Source organism: Ipomoea nil, unplaced genomic scaffold (assembly GCF_001879475.1).
Source record: "Ipomoea nil cultivar Tokyo-kokei standard unplaced genomic scaffold, Asagao_1.1 scaffold2821, whole genome shotgun sequence".
Taxonomy (NCBI): domain Eukaryota; kingdom Viridiplantae; phylum Streptophyta; class Magnoliopsida; order Solanales; family Convolvulaceae; genus Ipomoea; species Ipomoea nil.
This window is the reverse complement of record NW_017619249.1, coordinates 479,725-505,892: the sequence shown is the minus strand read 5'-3', so window position 1 is coordinate 505,892 and position 26,168 is coordinate 479,725. Positions and strand designations below refer to the sequence as shown.

Below are 26,168 nucleotides of genomic sequence, written 5' to 3'. Positions count from 1 at the left end.
GTATATCAAGCAATTTTAATAAAATGGCTATAATTCAAAATATACTTATCTTTTTCACATTGATAGTCTTCTGCTATTTGAAAATACCATACTGATAATATGTATTAAAATCTGTCATTGTAGAAGAAAATCGTATAAGTAAATGTTATTAAACTAATAATTGGATATCAAGTAATTTGACTATCTTTTGCAAAAGATACTTATCTTTTTCACAATGCAAGTCTTGTGCTTTTTGAAAGTCAAAACTGAAATTGGTGGTTTTTCACTATATTATCCCAGTAGGACAGATTCAGAGCAGTCTACTGTTTAATAGAATCAATTAGACCACCTTTAGTTGTAGGGTAGTTACACCTGCAGTAAGTGATTATATTCTATAAGCAAACTATCATTAAGCCATCAACTCATTATAAATTTAGAGAGTACAATATATTTGATCTACTTACAATCTGTTCATCTCACTTTTAGGGGCAATCGTCTTAAGTGTACTGTTTGGGATCAACATGTTGCTACAGCCATGCATTATTTCAAGACACACGTGGAAGGGCCTTTGATTGTTTTACTCCAACTCTGTAGAGCAAAAAAAGTGGATAGTAAGTGCATGATATCTTATTCATTAACATCTAATTCAATATTTTTTAACACTTATCTTTTTCTCAATTTGTAGATGAGTTCAGAATTTCATCCTCCTACAATGCAACCCAGTTATGGTTTAATCATCCTTGCAGAGAATTCCATGAATTTAAAGACAGGTAATTACACACAATACTGATTTTGAAACATGTAATCTAGATCAACAAGTTGAATATTTTTTTTCTTTAATATGCAGTTTGAAAGTGGATACCAGGCCACCTCTAAGTGTGCAAACTGTGTCTCACATTTCCTATGGCAATCCTGCTGAAAGTTCCAAATCTCCTATGATAGTAACAACTATCAAAGATCTGTATGAAAGAGCCGAGGTACAATTTAAATTCTCAAAATCTTAACCTTCTATTTTTTTCTTTTTATTCCTAAATCTTCAACTTCAATTTTAATTATTCTCTACTAACAGGAAGGCTACTACTGGATTCCTGGAAGGATTGTTTCTGTGGAGAGTACTACAAATTGGTATTACCATTCATGCCGGAGTGAGGGATGCTTTAGAAAGTTGCATTTGAAGAATGGGGCTCTACAATGCCTAAGCTGTGGTACAACATGGCAGGAGGGAAACCTAAGGTACAGGCTGATTGTGAGGGTAGGAGATAAGACCACTGATGCTCCTTTTCTGTTGTGGGACAAGGAGTGCTCTGAAATTGTGGGAAAGACGGCTTTTGATTTAAGGAGCAAATACTCGGCGGTATGTTTTAACACAACAAAAAATAAAGGACTACACAATACAGTGTTTCTATTTCAACACTTTGTTTTTTTTTTTTTTTTGCCAGGATGGGTCTCCTCTGCCAACTGGTATGGAAGAGGTCCGTAATAAGGCTATGGTCTTCAAGATTTCTGTTAAGAATGATCACTTCAAGAATAGAGCAATAGCTATACCTGTGGTTGCAATAGCGCATGATTCAGACTTAGTTGATCATTACTGCCCGTGTTTAAGTGATGATCAAGATCAGCTATCTAGAATGCTAAATGAAGATGATCAAGATGCAGGGTCTGATGTAAGTATTTTGGTTATGGTCCCTTGATTGAAAAAAACTGGATTCTTAAGAGTCTAACTCACTAATGGTTGTTATTTATAACAGGAATCTGAATCGGGTGATGAGGCAAGCAGTCCAAATCCTACTCTGGGTAAGAAACAAAAGTTGGAGGAACAAGGAGAGCTACTGGAGTCAGTGTCATCCAAGAGGAATTTACTGGATCAATTTTCATCCAGTAGAGATGCAAAGAAAACAAAGAATGCTTTTGTTAAACAGGAGAAGAGTTAATGTACTGTTCTGTGATCAAATGATGGACAAAGATTATTGGAATTTGGTGATTTGCAGGCACTATGGTGTTGTAATCAGGATTTTTATAATATGTACTCCTAAGTACATATTATTTTCTAATTGGTGGTGTTTTCTAAACAGGATTCTTATAATATGTACTCCAAGTACATATTCATGCTGCTTGGCCCTAGACATTAAGCACTTTTTATAAGTGTTTTTTTATGCTACTGTTTATTTCTAAATTTGTATGCTTTATTTGATGGATTCTCTATTCTCTTAAATCATTGCAGGTATGCCATAGAAAATAGGCACTTTGTATAAGTGCTTTCTTATGATACTGTTATAAGTGACTTTATTATGCTTTATTCTATGCTTTGTCTATTTTCCTAAATCATTTCAGGTATGAATAGGCAGAGATCAGTTAGCATGCACAAGAAACAGTATGATAATGAAGGCTACTGGCAGTGGATCAAAATAATGTACTTAGCTTTTAGCAATAGTAGTTGTCCCCTTTTGTTCCTTGAACTTTCAGTCCACCTGAAAGAAATGAATTGTACTTATATCAGTTCCAATACTGTATCTCTGAATTGATTTTCTTTTATTTGAATGAATAAAAAAACGTAAATAACCATGTCATACCTTATACACATATTTGACTCCAATCAATCCATTTGAGCTTTAGTGGCTTTTCAGGACATTACACAATATTCATAGGACTATAAATGCAAGTACAATTCATTCTAATATCACAAATAAGGACTAAAATTATATTTCAAAGTCAAGTTGTCCTTGCTAAATAAAGGTAAGCTGGATTTACTTAACTTCAAGTAAACTCTTATCAGATATTGGAAAAGAGTTTAGTGCTCAATCAAATAGTTGAATAATAGACCAATTAAACAGAATAGAAGCAAATATGTAAACTCTTTTCATGTAGTGAAGTTTTAATTCATAGTCAACTACTATTATAAAACCTTGAATAAAGCAGTACACTGAAATTTTAACAAAAAATGTATAGTTATCGGAACTATAACACTAAACAAATAGAATCAAATCATGGAGGTACACATGAATTGTTTTCCTCTAATGACTAATTATCTCCAACTATAACTGTTATTGTATTCGAAAGTGTGCAACCTTCATTTCATTCAAAGAGGACACTAACTAATAAATTACAGAAAATAGATCAACATTTACACATCTGGACAACAAGGTTAGCTAATTAAGTCTGCACAACGTAACTCCTTCATTTGTAGTCTTTCGCAGTAAGGAAATTCAATTTGCTACTGTTTGATGCTCCAAAAGGTTTAATAGTCCTCCTAGGGCAAGATTTGAACTCTGAAATCTAATGGCATCAGAAATTCATATCATCATTTGCCATTTGCTTGAAAACAAATGTTAGATCATGAGGAAATTTTTTATATCAGAATTTAAGTCTATTCAAAAACAGAAGATAATAAGAGAAATAAACTGAGATTAAAAAAAGGTATTGTACTGACATTTGTAACTTTAATTCAATGTGCTACTGTTTCATGCTCCAAAAGGCTTAATAGTATGCCATAGAATCATGGGAACTCTGAAATCTAAGTGCATCAGATATTACTATCATCATGTGCCAGGTGCTTGCAAACAAGTGTTAGAAATTGAGTAAATGAGTTATAACAGTTTTGAAGTCTATTCAAAAACAGAAAATAAAGAGAAAATTATACTGAGCAGCAAAAATAAAAGTTGGCTAACCAAATTGGAAAACAAAATACACATCTATTAATGTTTTGGAATTGTAATCAAAACTTCAACATAATATATTGCAGGATAAATCTGGGAATAAATCCAATCTTTTAAATTTGTGTCTTTTCTGCTTCCCAATAGATGTAATCATTAATTAATAAAGTAATAGCAAATTCTAGGGAATTTCATTTTCCTTTAATGGTTTCCACTCACATATAGTCAGATATTCACATTTAAATGCAAAGTACACCATTCTTTTTCAATTACACCTTTCTTTTCAAATAAACTCACTACTGTCAAAAAAGAATTCACAAAGCACTGAGCAGTTCAAATCAATGAAGAAGTTAACAAAATCAACTGTAATCGGCACCAAAAGGAAGGATACAATTTCAAATAAAGGTACGTTACTGATAAGAATTCATCAAAACTTATATTACTGTCACGGTTTCATCAAAACTTATCATGCAATTTCATACTGTGTATCCTGTTATCAATTTGTGTTTATTTAAAGTGGTGAATTAAAATCTGTAGAACAAGGTTAAGCATACAGTACGGTTAATTTTGTACTAATTATTCATCATCAATTTTAGGAGAGCTAAAATTTAGAGCCTGAAATTTCAAACAATCAAGTGCAACAGATAATAATAATATGCAAGTTTTCTTACTTCAATACCCTAACAATACACGCATGCAGTTTACCATACATAAATCGAATTGAAATTCTATTTACATCTAAATTTTTGGGGCAAAAATAGTAGAGATTAGGTCAGCGTGAGTACGAAGGTTACTTACAGTCCTTCGATGATTTACCTCCATGATTTGAAAACCCTAATTTCAACATGGACGCAATTGCAAATGTCAACGACTGCGTTCATCCATAGCTCACTCAGACTCATTGAGGGTTTCTGTAGATTGAATTCGTAGAAACGACTAAGCCTCACCGTAGATATAGGGTTTCGCCCAATTCTGTAGCTATCAATCGAACCCCAACACAATTGCGTCGGATCTCTAATCAAGAAGAAAATTGCGAACATTATCATATTCAAGCTTTCGACGCCATTAGCGTCTATCGAATCTGGATTTATACAATAGATAGATAGAGTTTGGGAGAAATGGACAGAGCGAGACGTAGAAGACAGGAAACGGTGACCGTGGTGACGAAGGGTGTCCAGAAAGCATATTTCTGGACCCTTCCACAGTTGACTCATTCGTTTATATATATATATATATATATATATATATATATATATATATATATATATATATATATATATATATTTATTTATTTATATATATATATATATATACCTTTAAATACAGCAAATCATTCCCATATACGGAGTATATACCAAAAAGGAGTATTGGTATATACTCCTTTTTGGTATATACTCCGTATATGGGAATGATTTGCTGTATTTAAAGGTATATATATATATATATATAAATAAATAAATATATATATATATATATATATATATATATATATATATATATATATATATATATATATATATATACCTTTATATATATATATATATAGTGAGAAAGAGAGGTAGAGTTTTAAGTTATGGTTAAATTCTATATTTGGTAGTGAAATATACTATTTTAGTATGCTTATATGTACATATGTTTTTTTTATAGTACGATATTCATATTTGTTAAATTTGGTTTATTTACTGTGTTTATTATATTTAAATAAAACATAGTATTTCATTTAATTTATTGTTAAATACAATTGTTTGTTAAATCAATTTTGTTAAATAAGCATGTACATTTTAACTATATCTACTAAGATGATCATATTACTACTTATTTAATTATTGGTTTATAAGTATTTTCTGGTTTGTATGTTAGAAAATGATGGTGCGGAATATGGAACATTCAACACGCCAAAACGAGTTGCGATTTCTGGTAATTAATTTCTTTCTATATTGCAATGTCGGTGCTATATATAGTGTACTATAATAATGTTAACATTTTGGATTTTTTTATTTTAGACAATTCAATTACAATAGAAATGTCAAGTGGTACATCTCAGATTACGTGTGTCAATGTAACACCTCAAAATAATAGCCGTCTAACTGGTACACACTACAGAACTCTTTCAGGACAATCTTTCAACGGATACAATGGTATGAATCATTATATATCTTTAAATATTGTCAATTGTTCTCATTATTGGATATGTTTTACTGTTTAATATATTTAATATGCTTAATTTATAGTAAATGATTAGAGTGTTATGTTTGGAGTATTTGAATTTGGGCAATTATAAAAAAAAAATTCTACTTTTTCTATAATTTAGTGTATTTAATGTGGCAAATGTAACCCATATGTACTCGGTTAATAGTAACACAATTGGGAAATCATGTTATTGAGGGGAAAATCATAGCTGGCAATAACGCAGGTACAAAGGTTCTGATACCCAAACTATCTTTGACTCCTTCGGACCCAAGACTTCCTTTCAAGTTTCAAAGAAAGCAATTCCCGCTTATGTTATCATATGCAATGACAATCAACAAAAGTCAAGGTCAGACGCTTTCACATGTGGGTTTGATATTGAAAAAACCTGTTTTTAATCATGGCCAATTATATGTTGCAGTATCTCGAGTCAGTAATCCGGATGGTCTTAAGGTCTTAATTTGTGGGGAATCTAGAGGTCTTATAAACAAGACCCAAAATGTAGTTTATAAAGAAATCTTTAATAATTTGTAATTGTTTAGTTTACTTATCAATAAAATATTATATTTTCTGTATTTCTCACTTCTATAACCTTATTCAACCTATATAATGAATAAAACAATTTTGATGATATTTCAACATAATAATAGGACTGTGCATCGCACGGGTGCAACTACTAGTTGATAATTAAGCTATGGAATGTTTCAATTTTCCCAATAACGAATTAGTGGATAGTGGCGTACATACCAAACTGTGTTCCGCATTTACTGGATCTTACCCCAATCGGTCATCGCTAATCTCCGCCTCTCTGGCGCCCTAGTAGAGCTTCCTCAACAATAACTCCATTTTCTCTATCAATCAAGCCTGCGTATACACATCTCAATCTCCTATTGACTCTGCATCTCTCTACCCCTAGCCGCAGCCGTCGCGTCGCCGTCGTCTTTCTATCTCAAAAGTAAGCTCGTTTCTCTAGCGCAATTTCGAATTCTTAATCCCTTCCTTCCAGATCTAGATTTTCGGTTTTATTCCGCGATTATGCTTTTTGCTGTTTGTGTTTGTTTATCCATGCGGATTCACCGATCAGGATTCTGCGTCTCAGTATTTTTAGCTCGAAATTCCGACTTTTTTTTAATTATTGAATCAGTTAATAGGATTTAAATTCTGTTGTGCGATTGATATTCTTGTATGCGTAGGTATCGTCACCATGCGCGTTATGTGGTAGTGGTAGTGGTAGTGCTAGTTCTAGGTCTGGATACATTCTTATACGGATTAATCTCTTGTTTCGAGTAAATACAACTGTTAAATAGAGGTGTTTGGTTTAGCTGTGTAGGACGTAAATGGCGGATCAGATAATGATTTGCATTATACGAGTTTAGTGTGCGGGTATTTGGTGGGCATTTAAGCACTTTCTGCTTAATTAGATGTGCTATAATGCTGGAAATTTTGCATTATTTTTTAGTTGTTCCAGTTTGGAAGAAGGTAGCTAGGGTGTTTTCTCGACCATTCCATTTTGTGAGTTTCTAACTGTGTGTAAGGTGCAAATCAGTGAAAGCACGCCTGATGATGAGAATAGTGTAATTTCTAGTTGGTCAGGGTTTAGATTATAATTGTTCTGTTATGTTTCATCTAATATATATGCTGAGCTCATGGCTTGAAGGTACTCATTTGACTTGTATTCTTTTGTCTAATGGGATCCTTGTGCTGTCTGCAACAAGCTTACATTGTGAAAGTAGGTCTGTTGCTTCATTTTAGATTAAATTGTTTATTGTCTTTGCTGATCCAAAGAAAAGGAATAGTGACTCTTCAATGGATGATGTGAAAGTTTTTACCCCGTTATCTTTGTTGATTTAAAAATGAATTTTCAATGTGAATGGAGTACTTTACAAGTAAAATCTTAACTGGGACTAGTCTGTAGCTTAACCATAGGTGCAACTTTCTGGAATATGAAATGCCTTAGGAGTACAGTGTGGGCTGACTTTATGTTTTGGATTTATACAGTTTTGGTGAACTCCATTGATATTTGAATGATACACAGTTATGTGGAGAATTAGTGAATATGTGATGATATTACTGTCTTTGTTTCGCTTGAGATTCAGAGAGTTGAATTATTCTTTTGATTTATTTGAAATCATCCATCAGACTATTTGTTTGAATAGTATTGGAAACATATGAATGGTAATTAGCCTGAAAGATAGTATTAAATTGTTGATTTTTTTTAAGATCAGCGATACTTTCACTTGGACCACCTAAGGAATAGGCCTTATACCACATTGATCCTCCTGTATTGGAAATTACACCTGAATCCACTGAACTTTTGTTTGGATTTCATCTTGGTCTGTAATAAATTTTCATTTCCCATTATATCCCTAGACTTCCACCAGCTTCTAAGAAAGTTTTTTCTAGGGTAAAGAGGAAAATACATTTCTTTTTAATGTATACAGGCATTCTTGGTGCATGGGAAGAGCATTCCTCAATTTTAGCACTTGTCAATAGAAGTGACATAATGTTGCAATCAGGGTAACAAGTAGTTCATTCTTGTAGGAGAGATAAAGTATACGTATCCTCACATTGAATTTATTTGGCCTGTAAATTAGAATTTGATGTCTTACCTTCCCCTAAAATGGACAAGTTCAACTGGTCAGTGGAGCTATTGCTTATACATGGATTCATGAAAGTGCACTTAGCATGACTATGCATTTTGATCAGACAAGTGCTTTTATCTCGTGATATTCTAAGGGTTCAATGCATCAAATGTTGCAGCATGTCGGTTACTGAAACACCCTTCAGGCCTAGACAGAAGCTTCTCGAGAAGCAGAGGTATTTCCAGAGCATTCACAGGCACACCTATTTGAAGGGTCCTCTTGATAAGGTCACCTCTGTTGCCATCCCACTTGCGTTGGCTGCTTCATCGTTGTATATGATTGTGAGTTCCAACCTAATTCTTTTTATTTCTTCACCTTTTCCCTCTAGAATGAGTCTCAACTGATATACTTTTCTTGCCAAATGATGTTTCAGGGCAGAGGGATCTACAATATGTCAAATGGTATTGGAAAGAAGGAATGAACGCTCAAATATGGCCAAAATTTCTGCTATATTTCAAATAGACAGATGCTTGATCTGGTTTACTTTTAGAATTATTGAAGCATTTTCTGGCAAATAAATGCCCGGTTGCAGACATACAAACATAACATTGCATGCGAATGTATGGGACAAACTCACTTTTGATGCATTTGCTTCTTTCTAGTTTCAGTCTGTATACTTTTGCTTTCTATTCATTTTCAATAAACTTTAATTTTTCTTATATCCTTTATATCAGAAACAAATAGTTTTACAATATAGGCATAGCTTATCGTGTTAAAAGATCAATATGTTTATATTAGAGCATCCTCAATAGGGGGTTTTGTTCAGTTTGAGGAAGAAAAAACCAACCTATAATTTTTTGATTAATGGGAGATGATTTTTTGGGGGGTTTTATTCTTGCAAATGTAGTTTTTTGTGGGCTTTAGGCTTTGAGAAGAAATGGGAAAATTAACCTTGCAGGTTCACATTTTGCACACATGTTGATTGTTAGGTTTTTTTTTTTTTTTTTTTTTTCCTTGCTTTCCTCTCTCCTCCCCTCTCTCTCCTACATAGATATGATAAAAACCCTTATAAAATTCTCAACTAATGAGGATGCTTAGTTTTGAGTTTTTGTGCATCGTAGAAGGGGGCAAGACAACATGGATGTTATACTTGAAGAATTAGGAGTGATTTACAGAGATTGTTTTATATGTGAACTAAGAAAATCAAAGAACCAACTAATTGAATTAAGTTTGTCGGACATTTGGCTTGGTAACTATAAAGTTGACCATTGGTCTTCTTAGTTGAGCTGATATGGCAACTTTTGTAAGTCAAAGAACAAGGAGAATAAGTCATAATTTTTATTCTAAGGTCTGTCTAATGCCAAATTGCAAACAGCAAACAGCTAACTGTGATGGAGATTCAAATACTATCATCTTGTATATGCTGTTTTTGACCAAACTGCAATCTTAAATCTGGAGAGGGCCATTTATTATCTGACTTTGTTACACATGTTGCCATGAATAACTAAGAATAACATCATATTCCTGATTTTTTGCCATGGAATCTCACTTCTGACCCTTGTGTGCCTGAATGTTGTCCAATAGCGAATCACAAGCGTCTTCGAGTAAATCTAGAACCTGTAAACAAAAGCAAGTCTATTATAGTAGGACAACATTGTCATGGCCTATGAAGAAACACTGTCAAGAACAAATGTTGTCTAATAAGAAGAAAGCCTTGGCCATTTGCCAATGTTCATTGCTCAAGAAAGTGAAGAAAACAGAGTATTTTTGGCTAGTAGAGGTCCAACCGACTAAAATCGCAAACAGATTTATGAACACGAGGCATTTCTACACATGAATGCTACAAAAACAATCAAGCAAAAAGGAAAAGATCATACTATAGGGTTTAAGTCCAAATCGTCATGATGGAAATTTCACAAGAAAATGGAATCAACACATAATTTGATTGTTAACGTTTTTTTAATGATTGATATTTAAAGCATCCATATCTGAGGCCATTCGAGAGCTCACTCTTCTTTCCGGTGTATAGTATTCTGATAAACATATAGTATTTCCACTAACACTATTCCCATATAACAAGTTGAAAGTCCATTAAACGAAACCAACACGGGTTATATCCAAAGTGGAAACCGCATATCCTAAGCTGCTCATTACTTGTCTCACTCTTCTCATTATTTTGGCTTCTTATTATGTTCTACCTTCTGTTAGGAAGGATTTAATTTCTCCCGCAACTTTACATAAAGAATACACTTTTCCAGATTGAACTACATTTTCAGTTAAGCTTGCTACACAATAATTAGGTTCAAACTGGCAAAGAATTGCGTACTTTTTGTTCACGAGTTTCTCTTGACATAGCCAATTGAACTACTTTTTGTTCATTAATATAACCGCTGAAATAGTTACTGGTCTCATTTGGCAAAGCTTATGATTATGGATTGTGAATAACCAATAACCCTCGAAGATAAGTTTAAGGTTCACGTTATCTATTTTACTTCATAGTACTTGCCCCAACACCCACAGTATATAATCAAACTTGATTCTAGAGTCTAATTAAGCGAAGAAACCTCTCAAGTGTGAAGCATTACCTTCTCAAAGCCTTGAGGTCCACCATAGTAAGGGTCGGGCACCTCAGTCTCGTCATGCTTTTTACAGTATGAACACATTAAACGAACCTGCGTAACACACAGATAAACCAACAAGATATTGCAGACAAAATTTCAAGCTCACTCTTGAGTCTTAATCCAATAATCCCACAAAACAGTTCTTTTGTACCTTCTCATGTGCATCGGCTGGTAATGCCTCTCTTCTGCTCCACTTCTCGAAAGCCCTTAGTATATCATCTGTTAAGCATTACAACCTATCAATTGAAGAATGTGTTCCATTTGGTCCACACGGGAACCTCAATTGGTTCCTGGGTGATAGATTGTGGACAAGGATGCAGGGGCGAGCGCTAACAGCCGAAGGGTGAGAGTTACACCCAAATGTGATGGGCTAGGGCACCAAGCACTAACTTCACACTTAACGAGCTGTTTAGTCACCGTGATTTACCCCTCTACTATCCTATCAGGCCAGAGTGATGGAGTCTAGGGCAAGGGTATTTCGCCTTTTGTGGGCAAGAATGTGTTCCATTTCAATTACAAACTTAACATGATTGTGAGACTTTGAACCAAGACCTTTCCTATGGCTTTAATATCAAACTGAATACCGTGTATTGTTTCAACTAAAAGTTTTTCTGATAGTGAGATTGCAATTTTATATTCTATGCATTATATGCTTAACACCATCTAGTTTCAGATCTTAAGGAAAATCATACAAGCATAATAATTGAGGGGGGAAGCAGGATTACCCTCAAAGAACTCACCTTTATTTTGTTCATCCATTGCAAGGATGAGATCAAAGTCTTTGAAATCAGACGGTCTAATCGGCCTGGAAATGGAAGTTATTTCAATCCCACGTTTCTTAGCAGCAGCCCTCATTCTTGGGTCTGCTTGATTACCCTTGAAGAAGAACCAAACAACACTCATAACCAATCATCATAAAATACACACACATATAAACAGGCTATATATATATATATATATATATATATATATATATTGCACGGGTAGCAGAATTGGTTCCTAACTGGAAGATTGTGGACAATATCGAGGCCCAGCAGCCACACTAAATGTGGTAAGCTTCTTGTGAGCATCTCCAGCCTAATGAGCCCGGGACAAAGATTTACCCCTCTACTATCCCGTCAATGGAGCCTAGGCCGGGACGAGGGAATTTAGCCTGTACGAGGATAAGCATATATATATATATACCTCGTGGTAATTGATAGTGCCGGCAGAATCAATGATGAAGTTAGAATGAAGGCCTTTTTTGTTGACCAAATCCGTGAACACGCCCTCAGCAGCCGGGCTTCTGCAGATGTTGCCCAGGCAAACAAAGAGAACTGAGAATGACTTGGTGGGCTCTTCGGCCCCTTGGCCTGTCCCCGATGACTGAGAAGACGCCATTGACGCTCTGGTTAAGGATCCTCTCTGGGTCTGCGGTGGTGGGAGTGAAATTTGCAGAGATGGGAATCTTGGAGTGAGGAGAGAGCTCAGAAATGGTGGTCTGAGAGGAGAGGGAGAGTGGTGGCAGTACTTTGGTTGTTTAAAGGATTTGGGCACAGATATGGAGGCTTTAGTATACAAGGCCCTCATGGCTGGGTTTCAAAGATCAAACAATCAAAAAGCAATATTGTACTCCAAAAAAAAAAATGGGATTTTTTATTTTTCTTTCTGGGTATATGCTAAAGAAAAACTGTGATTGGTTGAGGATTCTTGGTACAATGGTACCTAGATTGATAAGAATGATGATGTCTGGGCCAGTAGCATTCAACAAGATTGAAACAATATAATAGAAGAAGATTGGCCTGCAGAGAGTGAGAAGCACAAATGGAGAATAGGAATTTCGATCCAGAAAAGTGTATAATGTCTGAGGCCCAACTCAAGTACATCTTTGTAAACTTCTCCCAGAAATTTGCATGTTTTAATTTCTCAATTTTGAAGAACTTAGTTTAAATTTCGTGAAAAAAAAAGTACTAATAATAATAATTCAAGTCATTATATCGTGGACCGCGGTGCACATACACCGGGATCAAAACGGCGCTGTTTGGCTGTTTCTTTAAGTAAAGAAATAGTGCGCCATTACTCTTAACGGAGCGCACATTTTTTGGTGTATTAATTACCAACTGAAACTACAGTGTATCTAAACTGACACTACAGTATATCTAAACTGACACTGTCTCAAAATGATATTATAGTTGTGGTGAAATGAAACTGCAGTTTATATAAAATGAAACTGAATAACATTTTACATATTTGAGTGTATATTGTGCAATGAAGTTGTAGTTATATCGAAATGATTATGTAATTGCGTTTTAATGAAACTATAGTGTATATAAAATAAAATAAAATAACATTTTCACATATTTGAGTGTATAAATGTCGAATGGAACTGCAGTTATATCGAAATGAAACTGTAGTTGTGTTGAACTGAAACTGCAGTATATACAAAATGAAATTGAATAACAGAGTTATTTTTTGCGGAACGGCGCGAAATGGGTGCCGTTTCTTTTCATTAAACAAAACGACGTCGTTTTGAAGCTCGATGCATAATCGATTATGCACCGCGGTGCACGATATAAGTTGCCTAATAATTCTATGGTTTGGTTTGTGACAATATTGATTCAATAAATTATGTGTATAAGGACTATCATGCCCCATAATTAACAAAGATGTATTTTTTCTGTCACATTTTATGGGCAAATTATTGTGTGGATCATGGTCCACATAGTTGTGTGAATCATGAATGCAATATACATTTTTAATATACTAAAAATATATTATTTGTATATTATTTGATAATATATAAAAAATCGTGTACTTTTAAATAAGGGAAAACGACATTTTTGGCCCCTCAATTATTTTACTTCTAGAAATTTAGCCCCTGTCAATTGATTTGAGCAAATATAATCCTTTAATTGTTTAGGGAAAACTAGAAAAGGGTCAAATACACCCTCTAACTTTAGGTAAGAAGTCAATTAGACCCTCAAACATTTGAAAGTTGCAATTAGATACATTAACATATGAATTTAGTGCATAAAGGCCCAAAACCCTAATAGTGACCTGCAATAGCAAGTTAATAATTTATAGGCAGAACTCCGACGACTTTCCGGCGAAAAAGTAACAAGTAGGTCGCACAAGAGAATTTGGTGATTGTTGAGGGTGGGGCCAATTGCGCCAATTTTCTGAAAGGAAAAGAATTGGGTTTATTTTCCAATTGCGCGACGGATGCTGCGAATTGAGGATGGGGTTTGAGTATCTGGTCTGAGTTGTTAAGAGAAGGAAAGCAGAGAGATAGCAGAAATCCCAACGGAGCGAGATCTATTACCAAACTCTGCTATAGCACACTGGTTAGAGAATTGGCTAGTGTGTATTGTGTTTGCCTGTGATTGATTCCTAGGGTTGTAAATCCCTAATCCCTTATTAGTTCTAGTTTTGGTGGTTTTGATTTGGAAAATTGTTTAAGGTGGGATTTGAACACCTAATCTCTTGTTTAATATTTAAAACCTCTTCTACTTAAGCTACTTCAACCTTTGAGAAACTATCTTGGAGTATATATTATATTACTTAGGCTTGAAGGATTATCTATATTTAAAAGTATTTTTATAAAAAATTATAAATATGTTTGAAAAGGGTTTAAACTACAAAAAAGAAAGCTCTATTTCTAGAATTATATACTTATGAGCATATATGTTTTGATAAATGGGGTTATACTAAATTTTGAGAATATGTACATATATAATTATGTATGAGGCATAAGTGTATATATTTGATCATGTAGATACTTGAAACTTATTATATCTTTTTCCTAAAATTACTTAGCTATTAATACCATATATTTTGGGAAATACTATGTATCCCTAGAAAGGTTTAACTTAAGAATTTTTTGATCTATAAAGTGTAAAACCCATGGAGTAGAAATGCTAGATTCTTGAAGTGTTTGAGCTATTAAGTGATCTATTACTTGACTATGATGTGTTGTTAATGTTTTGGAGGTGTTGGATTTGTCTGAGGTTGATTTACAGATGAAAAGAGATCATCTGGTGCACAGACAGTGTGCACCAGATAAGGCAACGGCCCCAGCCAACGGCACAACAAGGGGACCGTTGGCTAGAGCCGTGGCCAGCCGGGCCTAGGGAACGGCCTTAGGAGAGGGCCGTTGCCTAGGGTCGGCAAGTCAGCGGCTTGAGAGGGCGGGCCTTGATGAGCCCCGCCCCATGGACCGTGAGTTGCTCCTGTGCAGTAGCGGGCCCTTGTGGCTCAGCTACGTGTCGTTTCGGACCAGGTGTCACTGGCCCTTGTGGCTCAGTACCTCGGGGCCGTCTTGACGCACGTTTGGGCTTTGATTTCGTTGAATTTGGATTAGAAATGAGTATGTTATGGTAGAATTTGTGTTGAAATGCTTAACAGTAATGATATTTGAGTTCACTGTTTTGGGACCTGCTTTGTTTTATCCTCCTGATGCTAATTGTGTATTGAATAGAGAAACATGAACACTTTGTGAATAAGAATTGTTAGAAAAGCATGAGTAGAATGTGTTGTATGTTTAATGGATTTCGAAGTCTATTTTGATGGTAGAAATATACAGAGTTTGATATGTTACAAACCAAGCATGATATTGTGGCTCAAACTTTGTATAGGTTCGTTCACGATACGGTGAAGTTCCTACCTCATCCATTTGTAAAGAAAGCGAGTCATTGCGACTCTAAGAAAAGAAAGAAAGAAAGCAAGTCATTGCGACTCTAAGAAAAGAAAGCAAGCGAGTCCTGGTGGCTCTAAGAAACCTCCACAGAAAAGTATTCTATTTTACAAACGAGTGTTTGAGTATACTTATAGTATTGCACGAGATTGCATAATAATAATCTTTGCACGATATTGCATTTGAGTATAGTATTGCATGAGATTGCATAACGAGAATGCTTGCACTAGATTGCATAAGGAGAATGATTAACCGAGATTGTATATTGAGCATGATTGCTTTAGTTGTATTTTGATGCCTTATATATCTAGTTTGCATGATGAGAACTTGAGAGCATGAAGATAATTTCGTATTGATTGATAGCATGCAATTGCTTGATGACATGAGTTCGTTATGATGAGTTTTGTTATGAGAAATATGTGTTGGAATATTCATATTGATGAGTTATTTAAATTTGAAGCATGCCTGTTGATATTATAGGTTGCGAGCATATAGAAAATCTTTGATGTATCTAAAGTTGTCTAAGTGTTGAGATTGTTTGATTGAGTTTGTGAACAAATATTTTTCCAAAGTATATACTGTAGTACTTTACATGGTTGAGTGTGGTTATACTTAGCTTCGTGCTAACGGGTGTTTTCCTACTTGTCTATGTGTTGTTTTGCAAAACTCCTTTCAGGTGGGCCCAGCGTTTGAGAGATGATCGAGTTAGACTAGCTTAGTAGATCTAGTAGTCTAAACTCTTATTATTATTATGATGTTTATTTGATGGATTGTAGACTTATGATGTTTATGTTTGGTGATAGACACCGGGGTGTTTTTCCCCTTATGACTTTTAAATTAAGCAATTTGAATGTTAGTTTGGTTTAATGATTTAGTTCCATCCTTAGCCTGTGCAATCACCGTGGAGAGGTGGTTGTGGCGGTGACATTCCCACTAGTTTATTATTTAATTTGTTTATCCGCTGCTTAGTTTATCTTGATTTAGATTTAGAACTGTAATTAAGTTTAAGAAAAGTGGGGTGTTACAAGGAGCTTGAGACTTACTGCGAGTCGCCATGGAGTGGGTGCGGACGGTTGGCCTCGTCGACTTACCACGCGGACGGTGTGCAACCTCTACAGGTTCGGCCGAGGATGAAGTAGTGTAACACCCCGTGTTACGCCCTTTAATCTCATATTAATTATTTAATTAATTCCGTTAAAGAATAGTTAAAAATGATTTAATCTGGCCAGTATCCCTTAATTAATTAATGTGGTCCACGAAGGACCGTGGACCCTTGTTTATAATAAGGACTTTAAGTCTATTAGGAATAAAGAAAGTGGGCCTTTACTACTCAGATTCTAATTAGGAATCCTAGACCTATATACCTGTTAGGAATAGAAAGTAGGTCTTTACTATTTAGACTTTGATTAGGATTCATAACTCTATAAATAGGGGCTTAGAAAGCAATTAGAACCCTTACCACCCATAGTTATATTACACGAAATTATTCCCAAGAGACTCCCCACCACCAAGCATAGGGAGATCAATCGGATGGAAATCTTAGAGAAGAACCTTAATAGCCAAGGGAGGATTAATTAAGGCTAAGAGGTAACCCATATCTTACAAAACCTATTTTCCTTGCTATATCTTATTTATTGGCTCATTTGATAATCATATGTATGATTCTGTGATTGAGTCTTGATAGAGCCCTTGCCTAGTATTTATATTGTGTTTATTTAATAATCTTAATGATCTTGATGTTGTGGATTGATTATATGTGTGATGTTGTATTTTAATTATGTCTAGAGCTTGTCCCTAGGGTTTATATCGTGAATCTCGTTGTTATGATGTTCTTGGTATATTTGGGTGGGTTTAAGCATGATCGGGTGTTGAGTCTAGCCTAGGATTTGTCTTTAGGACTTTACATATAGATCTCTTGATGTTCTTGAGGTTCCGGATGCACCTGAACCGTTATATGAATTAATGTTGAGTCTTGGCATGTTTAGGAATCGTGTTAGAACGTATTTGGTATGATTCTTGATTTAATTCCGTTAATCGAATCCGTGGTGTTGTCATTACGTGTTTGAATGTGTCTGGACATGGTTTGGGTTCCAGGAGAGATCCCGGGACCGAAAAGTTACCGGAGTATCAGTGGGGGGTAGGTGGGGGCACGGGTACCCGCTACTTACCCGCTACCCGGCTCGCCGTTGTCCACCGGGCAGCCGGCGGGCAGAGGGCTACCCGCCAGCCACCCTCTGGAATGGTGGCTGCCCGCCGGCGGGTGGTCCTCCACCCACCACCCACTCGCTAGTATCGTGTGGTGCATCGTGATGTTTTTCCCCATTTGATGTTTCCCCGTGTCCCGTTGTGTCCCGTTGTACCTCGTTTGTCGTGTATGAGTCTCATTTGATGTTATGAATACCGTTCTAGGAATTTATGTGTAGTACGTGTCGTTGTTTTTATGTCTTGATTGTTATTGATTGATTATGTGTTGATTGAATGATGATGAGTATCGTGGTCATTGCGCAATGGCCAGTGTGACAAATGATAATGATGTTGAGATTGTGATTGGTGGAAATGAATTGTTGGCGGTTGGCACAACGAGTGCCCGATCATTGTACTAAAGGTACATGCCTAGCAGTTACTGTGCTAAAGGCACAAATCCACCTTCGACTAGCTTGCCGTTGAGCATGGGTCAGGTTATAAGTGCTGCGGTGTCATGTCGGGGCTTTATGCACTGACCCCTTGGTATTGGTACTAGAGGTACGGATCATGCGAATGACACTGCGGCGCTATCTCGATATGTTGGTGGTTGAAAGGTGGTTTTTCGGTGGGGGCATGTAGTTGCCCGGAGGAATAAGGGAGGCGATATAAGGGTGGCCTGGAGGTATAGGTTGGAACTGATATAAGGACGGAGGGGAGCCACATGGTTGGAACTTGGTATAAGGTTGGAAGATGGATTGTGTGCCTTAATGATTACTTGCTAATTGATTGTCTTTGAATCGCATTGTTGTCTCTATTTGTTATTTATGAGCTTATCTGTCTATTATGTCTTGTATTGTGTTCTTAGGATGCATGCTAGTCTTTATGATCGTTCTATAGTGACAAGTCTATTGTTATGTCTTGTGTCTTGATCTTGGTTTAAAGCTAGAGTTGCTTAGGATATATATGTATTCCAGTTTCAAAATGATTTTCTTATATCTACCTATATTGTACTTAACGCGTTGGAGTGGGTTACCAGCATTATCCGCTGACGGTTGTTACACCGCATGTTTTTCAGGTACTGACCAATAGCTACAGAGTGCGCTAGACAGACCCGCAGATTTAGCATTAGTTAGTTCTAGTCATAGTTTCTATGACCTGTGTGCCTGGAATTGTATTTGAATATTAATTGTGGATTATGCTTAGATTAGTTAGTTGTAGCCTGTGCATCTAGGTTCTCAAACCTAGGTGTGGCATAGCACCCCGACTCTTATGATTAGTTTATGCTCTGTTTGGATGATTAATAATAGACTTACCTTGATTTATATAAGCTTTTAAATGTTTTAAAAATTAGGGGTGTTACATGTAGACTGCACGGAATCAACTTGCATGGGCTCGTCTGGCAAGACGGGCTCTTGCGACGAATTTGGATGCACGGAATTTGATGCAGCATTGCTGACATCATGGTGGAGAATAGATTATGTCCATAGAGCAGTCTAAGTAGTTGGTGTAGCCTGCAAGGAAGGTTTAGTAGCAAAAGGAAATACTTCTTCATCAAATCTGACATGCCTGTATGTGTAAATCTTATTAGTATGTAAGTCCATGCACCTATACCCCCTAAAGGACTCAGGATAACCTAGGAAGACACAAGGAGAAGACCTGTATAACATTTTGTGACGATTGTATGGTCTTAAGTGAGGATAACACAGACATCCAAAGACACGAAGAAAAGAATAGGAAGGAGGAGACTTGTGCAACACATGATGAGGACTAGAATTGTTTAGGACACTGGAAGGCATTTTATTAATCAAATAAACAGCAGTTTCAAAAGTAAAATCTCAAAAACGATACGGAGTAGGGCATGAGCCATAAGAGTGAGCCCAGTTTCAACAATGTGCCCGTGTTTCCGTTCAACACGCCCATTTTGTTCATGAGTATATGCACATAACTGTCTATGATTAATGCCTAGTTGCACAAACGAGGAATGTAATTTCTTATATTCAGCTCCTAGATCAGATTGGATAGACTTGATTTTACGATTAAATGAACGCTCAACTAAAGCACGAAATTGATCAAATATGACATAAAGATCAGATTTCTGCTTCATAGAAAAGTACCAAGTGTAACGAGAATAATCATCAACAAAGATGACAAAATAACGACAACCATTAGAAGATAGCAAATGAGCTGATCCCCAAATATCGGTGTATATCAAATCAAAAATGTCCGAAGTACTAGACTCAACACGTGCCAAAGAGAAACGTGCAAATTTACCCAATTGACATGTTGAACATAAAATAGAATTGCAACGAATACTACGACTTGACCCACTAACTGAACATGACGGAAGAATTTGACTCAGGACACGCTGATTAGGATGACCCAGACGATTATGCCAAATTGAAGCGGAAGCACGAGCGGAGAAGAACGTAGAGGGAGACGAATATGGAACAGGAAAAATGTATAGACCACCTGAACTACTCCCCCGTAAGAAGATTTCTTTGGTGGTAATATCTTTCACAAGGAAAAAATAAGGGTGAGACTCAAAAAACACATTGTTATTTGTAGCAAAACGTTGAACAGATAATAAAGAGATAGACAGACCAGGAACATGCAATATATCTGTTGGTCCCGAAAGGGTGGCGAGAAGTCTAGAGGGGGGGGGGGGGGGGGGGAGGGGGAGGGGGTAAATAGACTTCTCTAACTTTTTCAACTTTCTTCGAAAACACACAAGGCAAATAACACTTTGGTAATTTCAACTCTAAGTAACAGGCATCAACAAGATAAACAACTTAGAGTGTGCAGCGGAATAAGTAGCGGTAAAGTGTTATGCTTAATAGTGCGGTGCTCAAAGAGATATTCTAAACATGCAACACGTTAGAAACACTTGATATGATTCAAAGATGATGTACGTAAAGTTTGGCTAGCATGCATACGTGGGAACTATCAAACCCAGACAGATAAAGATAAGCGATAAATCGTAATCGGGTTAGTTCGCAGTTAGAATAAGCATGCACAAAATATATGAGCAGTAAGTAAATAGAGAGAGAGATTTATAGTGGTTCAGAGGTGGTGTAATCCTCCTAGTCCACTCTTCTCCTTTCACTTCAAGGAGGAAATTCACTATTCTTCGATCACCCAGATACAATAGTGAATAAGTGTCCACCGACACTTCTCCGAGTGTTTCGCACAAAGCTACACTCCTCCAAGGTTTTTCGCAAGCTCCTCTTGTTACTCCGTCTTCCCGAGTACTTCGCACCAAGCTGTACTCCTACACCACGAGAACTACGCACAAAGCTACGTCCTCACAGGGTTTTCACAAGCTCCTCTTGTTACTCTGCCCTTTACAATGAGTGCTACGCACAAAGCTACACTCAACCAGGGTTTTTCACTCTCTCTAGTTACTCCGCCCTCTTTCTACACTCAGTAGAGAATATTACAAAGAAATAAAATTTCTCTCTCACTTCAGACTTGAATTTAATTCTATGAAGCTCTGTTTCCCCCTTTTCGGCTAATTAAAAAAAATTTGTATCTTTTGCTTGTATGTCTTAGCCGTTGTTCAAGTTGTTGAACTGCTCAATCGCTTCTCTTTTTGTCTTCAAGTCTGCTTGGACAATTTATAGCTAGTAAAAGCTATTTGCCCGTTGATCAACTTCCGATCTCGATCGTCCATTTTGAATTGTAGTTGATCAAAAGATATTGTCAACTTGATCTGAAATATTAGGTAGATGTCATTTCTCCTTTTGTCAGATGATTTGAATAATTTGCCCGTTGCCGTGTCTTGAATTTTGTAGCCTCCAAAATTTGAATAAGTTCGGCGCGGCAAGCTTGATGTTCTTTGTCCTTCAAAAATGTTCTGACATGTCAAGTTGATCAAATAATTTATCTGCTGATTCTTGCTTGAGTATAAATAATTTCTCCGCGAATCAGCCTTCTTCGAGCGTCTCTGGTTCCACCGTAAAAACTTGATGTTCAGATGAAAATATATCAGATATTTTCTCCTTCATGATCCTTGTAAAATAATATACTGGAACCTCTGTAAAAACTTCACAGTTGTTCATGGTGAGATGCTCTGTTTCGAATTTCTAGCTTGGTTCACCATACTTGGTTTTTTTTTCCATATGGTGCATGACTTTTTTGAGACTTGTGCATTTTACTTAGTCTCCATATTCTTAGCTAGTCTCCAATACGGTTTGGTATACTTTGAGCTAGTCTCCCATACGGTATACGGTCCAATATACTTGACCTTGAGCTAGTCTCCCATACGGTTATACTGTCCAAGCTAGTCTCTCATACAGTATTGGCTAGTATACTTGACCTTGAGCTAGTCTGCCATACGGTTATACTGTCCAAGCTAGTCTCTCATACAGTAAGCTAGTCTCTCATACGGTGAAGCTAATCTCCCAAGCAAGTTAAAAATGCTCCACTTGAGATTCGAACTTAGGATCATTTAGCATAGCTCACACGCATTTCTTCCAACTCCTCTAGCATGGTTCTTGGCAACTTCTCCGCATCATAATTATGTTAAGCTATAATCCCGCTTAACTTCTTCAAATAAATCATGATCTTCCAGACTTGTACATGGGTTGCATGATATGGGTGCACCATACTCCGTAGACTCTAACTGACTCAAATAGAACAAAAATGGGGACTACTTGATTTTTCAAAAATACATTCGGCTCATCAAAATTTATAATATATTTCTAACAATTTCCCCCTTTTTGATGATGCCGAAACTTATACCCAAGTCATTTTGGCTTTGTCAATTTTGAAAAATAATTTCTTTTTAATCGCTTTTATTTCGACTAGCCAATTGACGGGTTTAACAAATTTAAGACCTAGAGATTTTAATTTTGGACGGTCCTAAACGTATATTGAGACTATAAAGCGGGGTTGCGTATTGATTTTTATCTTTTAATTTTTCTTCCCCCTTTCAATTTTATTTTCTCAATTATACGCATCACATGCAATTACTAAGTCCAATTTTAAAATCTACTGATATAAACACAAAATAAATAGATTAACTAAGACTCACTTAGTATGGTACGAAATATTTTCATCATGCAATTTGGACCCATTTTAGCTTAGCATATATAAGATGACAAAAGAAATGTGCTAGCTAAAATAAATTATACACCAAAAATTGATTTGTCAATCAAACTTGTTACCTCCCTTTCAACTTGGCATTGATGAACTCTCTTAGCTTCTTGAAATCCTTCTCGAGGCCCTTGTGTTGATAAGGTGCGGCTACTTGTCCGGTGATGTAGTTGCCATAAGTTTCTCTTATATTCTCCCCTTTCAACACTCCAGCTTCATGCCAAAAGATGCATTCGTCAAGTGTTCGGCCATCACTCATTTGCTCACTTCGGTGTCCGAACTCTGTTTGAAGCTCTTGCAATTTTTGTATCCTCGTTGCAATTGGCTTCGGCATTTGTGGCATTGGAGCAATCGGCCTTGGTGGCAACACATCATGAGAAGTTGAGCTCGAGCTAGGACGAGTTTCTTTAAAGTATTCCATCATGCTCCCTCGGCTTCTAGGTGTAGTTGTTGGTCGGACAAGTTCCACAAGTGGTCCTCTTGGTCGTGGAGCCCTCGGTTGGGATGACGCATAAGCGTAAGCTTGTGGTACAAAATGACTTGCCAATCCTTCCCCCTTTTCGGCAGCATTAATGAATCTTTGAAAGCTATCGGTGGAAGAATTTTGCTTGTCACGAACTCCTTCAAGTAAATCCTAGTTGATACGGGATTGTTGAAGTAAACCTTGCACTTGTTGTTCCAAAAGTTTAAGCCTTGCGGTTGTATCGGAACCATGTCTTCCCATTTCATTGAACAATTTCATCACATCATTCTTCAATTCTTGCTTTGCCGTGTCAATTTCGGTCTTTAATAGGCCTTGCCTATTAAACAATTGTTGAGCACGGTCCACCATATCCTTGTGATAACCATCAAGCTTTGTGTCCATTGCATCCATCTTTGTGTTCAATTCACCCGTAGATCCTTGTACAATACCCCTAACATCCCCAACAATTTCTTCTCTCAAGGCTTGTGCATTGAACAATTGTTCACTTTGAACGGGTTGATGTGGAATCGGCAATGGGTGTGCAAAATCATCTCTTGGTGTGGTGATCATTGTGTCAACAAGGTTGGGTTCGGCTTCCTCGGTGTTGTAGCAAAGAAGCAATGTTGATCTATTTCTTGGATGATCTTGGTCATAAAACTCATAGGAAGGTGGCAAAGTAGGCAAATTCCTTGTCTCATCCAAATTTAAAGAAACCCCTTGACTTGGTGCATTTCCTTCTTCACGAATAGACTCCGTAACCTCCGTTACGGGATGTGGAAAACAAGACTCATAACTCAAATTTTCATCCCCAACATTTGCAGGATACGGATCAATCTCCGGGAGCCCTATATCATCATTCCTTGCCAAAGATCCTTCTCCGTGTCCTCTTCGGGTATCTTCCAAAGACATAGCGGTGGCACGGCGAATATCGTTTGGATCAAACTCTCCTAAAGGCTCTTCGGTTGTGGCTTCAACCATCACTCCCTTTTCGGTTCTCTTCTTCTTAGCAAGCATGGTCAAGAAGCAAGAATTAATCACCGAAAGCCGGGTAGCTCTAGCAAGATCACGTGTTCCCAACCAATTCAACACCATTTCTTCCCTTTCCAAGGTATTCGGCCCTATTGATTCGGCCAACATGTTGTGGTCTCCTAATCTCCATGCTCTCCATTCAAGTGCTCTTTTAAACTCCTCCAAAAGTGCACTATCCGCCCCAATTGATGATATTTCATCATCACTTCCAACTTCTACTTGATCATTCACAATAACATCCACTTCAACTCTATTTTCCTCAACAAACCCGTGGCTCTCAAGGATAATTGGGTTCGGGTTTTGAGTGGTTAAGGGTCTTGAGATTGGGTGGCTTGATTGTTCTTCGTTGGATCGAACGGCATGGGTGTTTGATCCTTCATGGCTTGGTTCTCGGATATATTGTTTAAGGTTTTGGAAAAGGGTTGGGCAATTTTCTTTTTCGGGTGGGTTTTGGTAGGCTTATGGGTAAGGTAGGATTTTTAGGTTCATTGGAGTTGGGTGGCCGAAAGAGGTAGCTATGGTTTGTAATATGCTTGGCTTTGGTAAGGGTGACATTTTTGGTTCTCAAAATCTCACCAACGGCAAACCCGTAACCGATCTCCTGTTGAAACCATCCATCCACCAAAGGCTTGGCCTTCCTAATAGACTCACACAACCTTCCAAACATAAAGGCACCCCACTCCACACAAACATTGTTCAAAATAATGTCCATAATCAACAATTTTTCTTTTGACAACTTGTCACGGCAATGATACCAGGATTCTACACATTTATGAACAATATCCAACAACAATCCATAATCCTTCTTCAAATCTCTTTTGTTACCATTAACCTTCGGAGATAGCGGTGCGTTTGCATCGCGTACCTCGGCCCAAATGACATTGACATCATGCACATGATTTTCTACCCTCAAACTTGATTCAACAAGATTAAACATCCTCCGAAAATCATCGAGATTAATTTCTACATCAACACCTTTGATCATAGAAATAATTGAGCCATTTTCTATTCTACCATTCATGTAAAATTCGGTCACATCATCTTTATAGAAACCAACATATCTAAAAGTGCAAAAATTTAACAACCCACAAGATTCTAGAGAGTTGATAATTTTTATCCCAATAGATTTGTCCTACACTTGCTTGTTGAAATCGGTGACATCAAGGATCATCCCGCTTAGTACACGGCTAGACTTCCTTGTTCCTCTGGTTGTGAATGACTCCATCTCCACTTGATTAATCTCCATTTGAGTAGAAATAGAATTTAGGAATTTTTTGGTGCAAGATTGAGTGATTCGGCAGTGAGGTCCGAAATAGGATAGAAGGAATGGGTTTTTGGATTGTGAGGTTATTTGGGTAGGATTTTGGGTTTGGGTGATGGGTTTTAGTGTGTAGAAGATTTTTGTGTAGAGAAATTAGAATGGGTGTTTGAGCATTGAGAGATTTTTGGATTCTTCTTGTGCTATGTTTCCGGCCGGCGAGAGAGAGGGAAGAAGAAGATTTTGTGTTCTTCTTTAATTCCACTTTCTACCTGTTGGATTGAGGGAGAAGGGGTGCGAAATTACTCCTTTGCCCTCTAGTGGGTAGAGAGAGAGTAATGATCTCCATGAGGATAAATTCGACCTTCCACATGATTTAAATTTGCCAGCTCAGATTTATATACTCCATTTGTGAGTACATGGCGCCAAAAATTGTGCTTCAAATAACC

At 36.7% G+C, this 26,168-nt stretch overlaps 1 protein-coding gene and 1 long non-coding RNA gene across 3 annotated transcripts; one reads left to right on the top strand and one right to left on the bottom strand.

The window, feature by feature from the left end:
* The first annotated feature begins 6,630 nt into the window (after positions 1 to 6,630).
* On the top strand, positions 6,631 to 9,117 carry LOC109158534. Its single transcript, XR_002050408.1, has 3 exons — positions 6,631 to 6,771; positions 8,577 to 8,739; positions 8,832 to 9,117. It is a non-coding gene; the product is annotated as an uncharacterized LOC109158534 (long non-coding RNA).
* A 598-nt stretch (positions 9,118 to 9,715) lies between these two features.
* Positions 9,716 to 12,775, bottom strand: LOC109158488 (putative low molecular weight protein-tyrosine-phosphatase slr0328). Of its 2 annotated transcripts, XM_019306405.1 has the most exons (5): positions 12,205 to 12,740; positions 11,760 to 11,895; positions 11,171 to 11,238; positions 10,984 to 11,070; positions 9,716 to 10,015 (listed from the first exon to the last, which is right to left on the bottom strand). In XM_019306405.1, exons 1-5 carry the CDS (start codon positions 12,586 to 12,588, stop codon positions 9,944 to 9,946), a joined length of 747 nt encoding a protein of 248 aa, XP_019161950.1. In that variant the 5' UTR covers positions 12,589 to 12,740; the 3' UTR covers positions 9,716 to 9,943. The 2 variants fall into 2 exon arrangements, with proteins under 2 accessions (XP_019161950.1, XP_019161951.1); XM_019306406.1 differs by lacking the exons at positions 9,716 to 10,015; positions 10,984 to 11,070; positions 11,171 to 11,238 and adding an exon at positions 11,248 to 11,355 and having other exon boundaries at positions 12,205 to 12,775.
* Between the last annotated feature and the right edge of the window lie 13,393 nt (positions 12,776 to 26,168).

What these genes read in the sequence shown, in the direction of transcription:
- LOC109158488 (XM_019306405.1), bottom strand. Translation starts at nt 12,588, where the DNA reads ATGAGGGCCTTGTATACTAAAGCCTCCATATCTGTGCCCAAATCCTTT. An exon ending in AATGGATGAACAAAATAAAG is followed by an intron (nt 11,239 to 11,759) that starts GTGAGTTCTTTG and finishes AATGCTTAACAG; the next exon opens with ATGATATACTAAGGGCTTTC. An exon ending in GACCTCAAGGCTTTGAGAAG is followed by an intron (nt 10,016 to 10,983) that starts GTAATGCTTCAC and finishes TTTTGTTTACAG; the next exon opens with GTTCTAGATTTACTCGAAGA.